Source organism: Branchiostoma belcheri, unplaced genomic scaffold (genome assembly GCF_001625305.1).
Source record: "Branchiostoma belcheri isolate BF01 breed outbred unplaced genomic scaffold, Haploidv18h27 scaffold37, whole genome shotgun sequence".
In the NCBI taxonomy this organism is placed as follows: domain Eukaryota; kingdom Metazoa; phylum Chordata; class Leptocardii; order Amphioxiformes; family Branchiostomatidae; genus Branchiostoma; species Branchiostoma belcheri.
The window spans coordinates 1884364-1894756 of NW_017803987.1; the positions used below are offsets into that span (position 1 = coordinate 1884364).

Below are 10393 nucleotides of genomic sequence, written 5' to 3' on the forward strand. Positions count from 1 at the left end.
TAGTATCCACTAGCTTTCGTCAGCTAGTTTTCGTCACTAGCTAGTGGATACTAGCTGAAACGTCTGACATTTTCAAAATCATATCCAGTTGCTTGAGTAACTGCTTTTTGGCGTATCGTATTACCTGGATGTCTAACTTTCATCGGCTCATCCTATTGGTTTGTTTCTTCATTCATAATACCCCGGCATCATTGTGGACAAGCAGATTCTTGGCCTTTGCTCCTCTAATTCTAAATAGTTAAGTATGTTTTTTTATATAATCTCCAAATAATCTTTTTAAGCTGACTATCACGTATGTTCGTCCCATAGTTTGGTTATTGTAAGAAAAATACCAAGCAGATGTGAGAAGGGCCCCAAGGAGAGACTGGCCGAATGAAACGAGAAGTAATGCAAGTCATGCAACCGCGCTAAGAAATTATTTTAATAACTGTTCTCCGTTAGAAAGATCTCGTGATACATTGAAATTGTGCATCTTATTATCATTAGTCCAGTCCTATTAGCATAGGTCCAACTCAAGTGACCAAGGTGACCCATTATTTGAGCCACACATCGTCATCACACTCTTCTGTAGCATTTCTTTTTTCTGCTGTTGAATTTTTTTCTTGTCTTTTAAAGTTGTCGATTGACATAGAAACACGGCCATTTTACAAAGTTCTCAAAATACAATCTCATCAAAAATAAAACTAGAGTCCCACGATCTCATACCTTCGCCAAATGATGTTAATCTTTATGACTGACAAAGCCTCCTGATTATGCAAATAGCATCCTCATTTGCATAAATTATATCAGTTGATCATATTCTCCATCAAAAGACAGTTTTATCTTAATAAAGAAAGTCATTCTATCATTTCCTCATAAATTATGCAAATAAGGTCCTTATTTGAATAAGTTATGTTTAATGATGTTCAGCTTCACTTAACTTTTAAATACCCCAAGTATAAAGTTCCAGGCAGTAACCATTATGGAATTATAACATTTTCTCAATAATTATGCAAATTAAGTGTTAATTTACATAATCAATATCTGCCTGTGTTTCTCTTGTTCTTAATTTCACATGTCACAAGTTTGAGTAGTCCTATAATGTAATGCAGCTGATTTGTAGAATTTCATCATTAATTATGCAAATTACATCCAGATTTGCATAATTGTCACATAATTATGTCAAGCGTTACATATGCTACCTACATACCAAAAATCATGAAGATCCGTCCACCGGTTCTTGAATTATCCTCTTTTGAATATTTCAAAGAAATGTCCCTGTAGTTCCTGAGCAAGCCGCTAGGGGGCCCAAACTTGCGTCACTTCTTCCCTAGCACAAGGCCTACCTACCATTGAAATTTCGTCACCCCAGCTTGTCCAGATCATGAGATATCAAAACCGGAAGTTCAGCTGCAGTACCATTAGAAGCCGCTAGGGGGCCCAAAATCTAATCATTTCGAGGTCTCATCAACACCTACCCACCTACCAAATATGAAGTCAATCCATTTAAGCCTTCTCAAGTTATCGTGTTTACAGACACACACACACATACACGAACGCCTCTGAAAACATAACCTTCTTGGCGAAGGTAATTAAGTCACATGTCTAAACCGCTATTTCCTCGCAAATGTTATGTTATGTTATGTTATGTTATGTTGTTATGTTATGTTATGTTATGTTATGTTATGTTATGTTATGTTATGTTATGTTATGTTATGTTATGTTATGTTATGTTATGTTATGTTATGTTATGTTATAACCAACCATAGACAAGTGTAGGGGACTACCGGTGCTATCTACAGATTCCACCATTTCTCGGTCAGTCCATTGCCCGAAGGGTGGATTATCTAAAGATGAGATTGCCTGTGTAGAGGATCAACGATTTAGCGCCTAACTTCGCCTGGATACAGCTTGTTTCATCCATGTTTTGCCCGCGGCTCAGGGGATTCATTTTCCTCAGTAAACCCTTACCCAACACTCCATCTCCCCTACTTTCCCCGTCAGGCAATGGCTTTGTATATGTATTTCTTTACCTTTTGGAAGCCGCATAGGTTTTGTACAATAAATCACCATGTAAACATAGATAACTCTACTAGAACATACCGGGGGTGATTTTGAGGCCACCCAATAACATCCAGGGCAGTAAAAAAAGAAACAAAATTTTAAATTGAACAGTTTGTCTGATAGGGGCATTTATTGCCAATTCTTGACACATTCATTTTAAACTTGAAATAGACTAAAAAGAAGTGCAAGGAGTCAAAGTTAGAACAACCCCACAGTACCAAGCAAGCACCCGTTTTCCTTCAGCGACATTAAATGCTTGCCTCAGAAATCTCGGGGTGTTATGAGATAGACATTAGGTTGATTCGACCTACTACATTAAAAAGAAAATTTGCTGCTCTGAAATTGCATTGAATGCCCTTGAGACCTATTTTGTATACTGAAGGGTTGTCTCAGCGGTGGTGAGTGACAGATACCTGACATGAAACGTTTGCCAAAGGTTTCAAATGGCCCTAGGAACGGTTGATCAGAATTTAGATATACTGAATTGCTGATACTTTAACCCTTTCCTTCACCCCTATGGAAATAATGCCAACGTGTAACATCATTAAAATTGGCCCGGCAAACGTCAAACAGTGCGTTAAAGGCATCCATTGCAATTTCATGGCGGTAGAACTTGAGATATTCTGAATAAAGCAATCTCTATGATATTGTACATTTAAACAGTATTTCATACTTTGGGCATTTAAAATTGCAGATGATTCCGTTTTTTTCTGGTGGTACCCTAAATCATCTCTGGATCCTTCCAGTAACCGTTTTTTCGTCACAATTCTGGGAATGTTATCTTCTTATAAGTCTATATACATTGGGGTAATGCTGTTTCATACATGAGTGATTTGAACAATCTGTTTTCAGGAGACACTGTATAATACATTAGTCGTTCCTAGAGCTTTAGGCAAATATGCATGAATGAAAGCGTAGGTAAATGCTACGTAATAAAGCATGCGCATTTGTTTCATTGGGACATCATCAGTCGCACACCCACTCTTTGCATGAAAAAAAAATCAAATTGACATACTGGAGCCCATCGAAAGATAGAAAGTATACAATACGAAAATGTTGGCATCCATTTCTTTTACTCTGTTGTAACGGCTTACTTAGACTAATTTCAAATTGATTATTGTAGCGACTGCAAAACATAATTTTAGTTATTCTCTTAACCTTAAAAAATGACGCTGCATCTCATAGTATTTTTTCAGTGGATTAAAAAAAACATTATTCAATTTGATTATTTCAATCTTTTCTAAGTGATTTATACGTTTTTTCGATAGTAATTTTTAAGTTGTAAGAGTAAAATAGTTTCTGCCCCTTTTTCTCCTTGCATGCCCATTTTAGCACAATGAAGCTACAGAAAGTCTGAACATACTGTGAAAACGGCTTAGATCTAAAAGTAGCAGAGTCAAGTGCAACCACATAGATTGCACTAGATGGATAGAGAAGACTAGATTAATCCCCTTGAGACTTTATCACTGTGACTTATCTCTCCTATTTTTGATTATTACCAGGAAAGCCGCTATGGGAAGTTCCTGGTAAAAATGTATGTAATCATATTTTTCTCGCTATCAATAGACTTGAAAGTTAAGTCACGTAGAGCACAGTGCTCGATACGTAACGGCGAGTTCCCTCATGTACACGGCGATATATACCACTCCATTCTAACTGATCTTTTGAGACTTATTAACTGCAAGAAATGATCTTTTTACGAGCAGAACGTCCCAAAGTTGACTTTAGGGACGTCGTATGACATATTTCTTTAATTTTCCCCAAAGAACGCAGATGGACTGCCTACGCCCGTTGTGACAGAGACATACTGTAGTACAGTTAATACCTGCATCTTTACAAATGTTACCATCACAGCCTTGTGGATTATTTGGAATATAGCATGATCTTTGGCGTTCTCGTCGTTATGTCGAAGTAGGAAAAATGGAGATCCGTCTTTTGTTGACGGGTAAGCCCTAGCCCAAATTAGTTTCATTGTGCTACACTAGATTGTAGGCTAAAATTGAAAACATCGATGCAAATGAATCAAGAAGATTGTTCTTCGGATGAATAGGTATGACTTCTGTTTGTGGTATGTGATACTTCATACGAAGTGACATGTACGCGTAAGATTGAACCGCTCCATCACATCAATACTTCAATGCCATGTACGAGAAGAACTACCTGATTCAGAAGAGGGAAAACTGTCAATGAAACATATCGTCTTTGGAAGGCTGAAACACACCTTGTGCACATCAATAGCAACGCGAATAGGTTTGAGCCGCGCTATTAAGCCACAGGCTTCTGTAGAGTAACATGTCGAATTTGTCATGAAAAAGGTCTACATTTGACTGTAGTTTCGTTGACTGATGAGCTTATTAATTGTTGATATGTTTCTTTCTCTGTCTTCATAATTTGTTGATACTTTATTTTTTTTTAACTTAATAAAGCATGCCGTGATTTATACGGCGCTCTCGTCCTTGTGAAAATTCGACATCTACTTTTAGCCTTCACAAATGAGAAGCTAAATAATCAAACGAGACAGGAAAGTCGTGGTTGTGGCAAAGACGTCGTCTCTATGCAAAGCAAGAAAATGCTAGCAAGATTGCCCTACTGCATGACTAAGTCTCTACAGATATTACCAAGTGGTGCAACCTTTTCATTCTATGGCTTAAGCAGGCAGCAGTTCAAGATCGTGTTGTAAAAATGCACCCCAAACATTAGAACTGTTTGAATAATAATAGAAATACAAGCTCGGAGATTCACCATTAGCTTTTTCCTTTCCACTACTCGTCTTTTTTGTGCAAAATTATCCTACCTTTACATATGTACTACAACTAGTACCAGTTGTGCAAAAATGCATGCACAAATATCCAATATTAGAACTATTTGAAAATCAATGAATACAAGCTTAGAGGTTCACCATTCAGTTTTTTCTCCCCGATACGTCTTTTTTTAGTAAATCTGTACAAAAGCATCCTACGTACCTTTACTTGTCCACGGCAACTAGTACCAGGTGTTGTTGCTGCAGGGAAAAATTCCAACATAAGGAAGCAAGACATGCCCGCGAAAAGCCAAGCCTCAGCTTACTGGTGACATTTTAGAGGGAATCGGGTCTTCTCAGGTCTTCAGCGTCATTCCAACTGTTTCTGTCATGACTTATCTGCTCCCCAAGAGCGCTCAGTGCGGCAGAGGAATATTGTCGGCATCAGCGCGGCATAAGTGCGTTTTGACGTTATCTCTCCCAGGACGTGCGCAGACGTGTTCTGGGTTTCATGCAAATGAATCTCGTAAGTGTTAAAGAGTAGGTACCACGGTATTTAGGGCTGGTCCATTCTACGATCTGCTTGTTGTTTAAATTTGTTTTTTTTTTATAAAAAAATGTAAAAAAATTGTGTAAGAGGGGGGGGGTTAATTTATAATAAAAAGGGGTAAGGAAAATTTTAAAGAACGATTGCAAAAGAAGCCATACACATAGTGTTGAAGAGTAGGTCCATTCTAGGACCCGGGTGTTATTTTTATAAAATTAAAAAAGAAATTTGTTTAAGCGAAGAGTGTACATGTCATGAAAATGACTCTCATACATGTATGTGTTGAAGAGTAGGTGCCACAGTGGCCAGTATTTAGGGCTGGTGCATTTTACGATCCGGTTGTTGCCTAAATATGGTAAAAAAAATGTGTGAGGAAAGTGTCATGCAAATGACTCTCGTAAGTATTAAAGAGTAGGTACCACAATGGCCGGTATTAAGGGCTGGTCCATTCTACAATCTAGGTGTTCTTTTTAAAAAATATGGTAAAAAAGGGTGCAAGGGGTTAAAATTTTGTAAAAAAAAAGGGGGGTAACAAAATTTAAAAAGAAAAATATTGCAAAAGACGTATAGTGTTGAAGAGTGAGTACCATGGTGGCCAGTATTTAGGGCTCGTCCATTCTAGGATCTAGGTTTTGCTTAAAAATATGGTTAAAAAATTTTTGTTAGAGAGTTAAATTTGTAAAAAAAAGGGGGGGGGAACGAAAATTTTACAAAAAAATTGATAATTGCAAAATTACATAGACTCTATTTACATCGAAAATTATGTATCATATAGAACTGCAAAGCACGTAATACGTAATTTGTTGTGTAGCTAACGACTCATGACGATAAACAATTAGCTTTTAGACTGAGACTGCCATTTATCCTTCCCAACGTTAATGCTACCGGTGACAATTACAGTAAATGATATTGAAATTTTCTAATGAAAACGCCCCTTCCAATTAATAAACAAGACAATAAACAATAAGCTAATGATGTGATGTGATTCAAAATACATGCACTTAAGATTAAATAATTTTGTATTCTATGGCATGGTGCATGCATGTAATGTTATACATACAGAAAAGTAATAAAAAAATGAATTCCTGCTTAGAAAGTAAATAAGATCCAGCCCGGCCAAAAATGCATTTCATCAAAAGTAACACTGAAGGCGTCTTTCTATTCACACCACGCGGAGGCGATGTTAAATATGGCTTTGCTGTGGAGATAAGTATGTGCAAACTGCGCCGACATTTCAAAACCCATTACTTTCTGAGAGCCACTATATACTCCATGCGATGTTGCTGTTGGACTAGTCGACTCAGAGGGGTCACTGAAAGTTTACCTCTCTGTAAAAAAAATCATAAAGCTCTTACTGTGATGTTGATAGATTTTAAGGATTGTATTGTATAAATATTATCATCAAAGATTACAAAAGGATTATCATTCATTTTTTATTTATCATTATTTATAATCTTGAGACAGAGTGTATCTCTATGAGAAAGTCATATATAGTTCATATTGTGATTCTAATAGATTATTAGGATTACATGTAAATGTTACTACTATCAAAGATTACTAAGGATTTATCATTGCTTATCTTTTAATCATTAGTTATTATTACTGATCTTGACACAGCGATTTTATGTCTACACAAGCATTTTTAATGAGCTAATTGCAATAAAATTCCAGTCTGTTTGTATTGAAATCATAAAGTAAGAATTTGCAAGATAATTAGAAAACAAACAGACCAGCGAAGCGTTGCAATCAAATTAATCATTGGACCATGTATTATGTATTTCCCGTAACGTCTAAACTTTTAAACTAAAGAACTAATCGTATCTATTTATTTTTGTGCAAACCTATGCCCTAAGGCTAATCGCAAGGTACTATGAAAATATACTAAGTAAAGGGTGAAAACAAGCTAGTCTGTAGATAAATTTGATGTTAAACATCGGATAGATCTATAGCCTAGACCTATTCTTAACATACTCAGTGTTATCTTGCAATTGATTTAGTTGCTTGCGGGTACTATTTTGCAAATGCAGTCTATGTATGGTGAAAACGTCTGCATTCTTTCTTCCAAGTATTAACTTTCTGTACATTTTTCTTAATTCAGCTTTCGACAAGATTTTTTGTTTCCATTTATTCCATGTGCGAAAAGACACTTTTTTCCTTGTGAATACACCATTGCACATTGTTTCCATCGTATAGTATATTATCACCATCACTTTTTTGTAATTGTAGTGTTGCTTTGCGTTAGGTGTTGTTACATGTAGCATGCCTGAAGTGTGCAATTCAGTGTCTTCTGCTATTCCCATGATGGTGAAACAAGTAAACGTATCCAAGAAATTTAAAAAAAACGTAAATAGAAAAGAAGGGCAGAAAAGAAGAAAGCAGCATTGTTCATTAGTAAACCCCAAGTGAAGAAACGCATTTCATTTTTACCTGATAACATGGGTGCAATAAAACACTACAAGCTGGCGTCTTCCAAATTGACTCCCGGCTACGATATCTTTAAAACACACATAGAACCGAAAGTGAGTTTTCTTGGATCTCTTTGAAGAGGCAGGAAGATAGATCTGAAACGAGAACACATCCAACACTTGGAGGAAAAAATCGATGGTGCATATAAATGTGGCTGCAGCCCGTGACGAAGATAAAGAATTCCTGGCACTTTCTAAGCCCCACGTAAACTAATGTAGACAAAAATGAAAAATGACCGACAACCAGAGGTTAGGGAATCACTTGCAGCAACTATATAAGATCCAAAAAGGTTATGAGAGGCCATAACGGCATCGGTATCTATGTCTGCGTTATACAAAATGAGCTAATAAAAAGCCATTGATAGATATCCACTTCTTCCAAAATCCCACACAAGTACTCTGACTCAATTTCAGATAGGTCCTCAAAAAGGGGAGGTCAATTTAACTATAAAAAGGAGTAATTGTGAATAAAAAAAGTGGATGTAGACGCGGTGGATATTGAGAAGAATTTGAAGAATATGGGCATATACACGGGGATATTGGGAAGTAAAGATGAAGAATATGTGCCCTATATAGGGTCTGACTGCGGGGGTCAAAGCAATTTTCTTGTCTGGTCCAATCTCTCAAAGTAAAGCAGTCTAAAGTGTGTAGTTTTGTTATCGACCTGACCCGTGTGACCGTGTCATGACTGGAATGTTTGATGTAGGCGTCTAGATACCACAGAGCTGCTTTTAACCTACATTTCTATTCACAACACACGGCTTGGCGGTGGATTGAGCGACCAAACTTTGGCAACGCCGTTTGGACCTATGGTACAAACACTACTGGGAGGCCTGTTATACCAATTTTTATATTTTTACCTCCGGGGAGGGAGGCATCCTTCCGCGGAAGGGTTTTGTGATAGATTTAGATTTTCATGTTCGCAGCTGTTTCTCGCGTTTGGGTGGACGGATTCTTTTGGGACTCGGTATATGTTTTGCTATTGGGTTGTAGATGATGCACGTTCTTTTGTTTTTATTGTATATGTGTTTTCGGGCGTGAAAATGGTGCCTTTTGGTGGCCCCAGAACACCCCTTTGAGTGTGAAAATGGTCGCGACCGTTGACCTTTGGCGTGTATTAGGTATTTACGGTCTGGTCCATGAAGCTGGCCCCTCACACAGAAGGGTGTCCGGTCTTGATAAATTCTTTGTTAACATAACAAACAACATATAAAAATATACAATAAAAAGCCCGGAGGTATAAAATCTCAGATTTTACTTGTTTCGGCAGTTTTTAATTCATCAGTAATCCGTTTAATCATTGATTTTCCAACCATATGTAAAAACCTTCCAACCTTATGTAAAAAAAAAAGATTCTGAAAAGACCAATACACCGCTACTAAAATCAAATGGGTTCCATGCTAGTTTCCCATTCTTATGATACCTGTCACGGATTCCCGTTTTCATTACTATAAAAGCCTGCATTGGAATTGTTCTGAAAGAGTTTTCCTACCTTACAGTGCTTACAAAATCCCTACAATCCACGTATATAAGCCCTAAACTAGATCTATCCCACAATATTACCACTGATTCTACATGCCCAGAACCAGTCTCTCACACACAAATCACCGCAATCCTGTCATAACGTCCCGATTTATCCGTTTTCCAAACCCACCAACCTCAACCAGGGATAACGTAACCCCTTTGACACAGGTAATAAGGCCACAGCAAGTAATTTTTATGGGTGACATCTACGCAAGTATTAATTTTTGCCTGATTTGAGGGGGAAAAAAGAAATTTTCTTGCACTTTGATAGTGGTTACTTAACATGCCGAAAATGGGCAAAGATATGTGTCTGTTGCTATCCCGGAACGTGGATGGCAGATAAATATAAAGAGAAAAGACAAGGCTCTGATATATTGTTTTGCCTTTTACTTCGATGCAGTAATGTATTTCGTCCCTTTTATATTGTGCATATAAACATTTTTCAGTGTCAAATGGATGTTGTAATAGTTTATTCATTTATTTATTCCTTTTAGTTGGCAGTATACTTAGCTCAATATAGGTATCATTCTTGTTTAACAAGGTTTATGATGTCAAAATTTAAACATGAAGGAATCTTATTTTTTGGCCCGCCTTGGTTTTTTCGCCCTGTCTCATTAGATTTGGAGTCTGCAGAGGATGTCATCCATAAAATGGCCTAAGCTTCATAAGAACGCTGCCAACATGACATTTCCAGTCTTCCCTGCAGATCGTGGGTTCAGACTCGCAAATGAATCGCAATAAGCAGGTTGATGAAGAGCCGTCCGTAGTTCCAGATCTCTCAATCATGCCACATAAGGGACGTACCCTCGGGAGGGCTGTTGTTACGACCTGGAGGTTCTGCCATCCCCAGAGACCTGGTCTCGTCATGACCTGATCTTAAGATGATCCATTACCCTTAATAAGTCCGTGGGTGACATCCGGGGACTCTTCGTTTGGCTGCCAACCGAACTGTCAATGTAATCTTGTCACTGTAGGTGACTAATTTGCATGTAAGGTTTTCGTTCTATTTCTTTGCCGGATACCGTGCTACGATAATACTTCTATCATCAGCTACATTTGTATTGTATAGTTTAT

The 10393-nt window shown here is 37.5% G+C and overlaps 1 protein-coding gene across 1 annotated transcript in view; it reads right to left on the reverse strand.

Annotated features, from left to right (window-relative positions):
- Nucleotides 1-10186, reverse strand: part of LOC109476249 (glutamate receptor ionotropic, delta-2-like) — a 47807-nt gene extending 37621 nt beyond the window's left edge. The window contains exon 1 of the mRNA XM_019777134.1: nt 10124-10186. Coding sequence (XP_019632693.1) covers nt 10124-10186 — 63 coding nt within the window. The remainder of the gene's footprint in view (nt 1-10123) is intronic.
- Between the last annotated feature and the right edge of the window lie 207 nt (nt 10187-10393).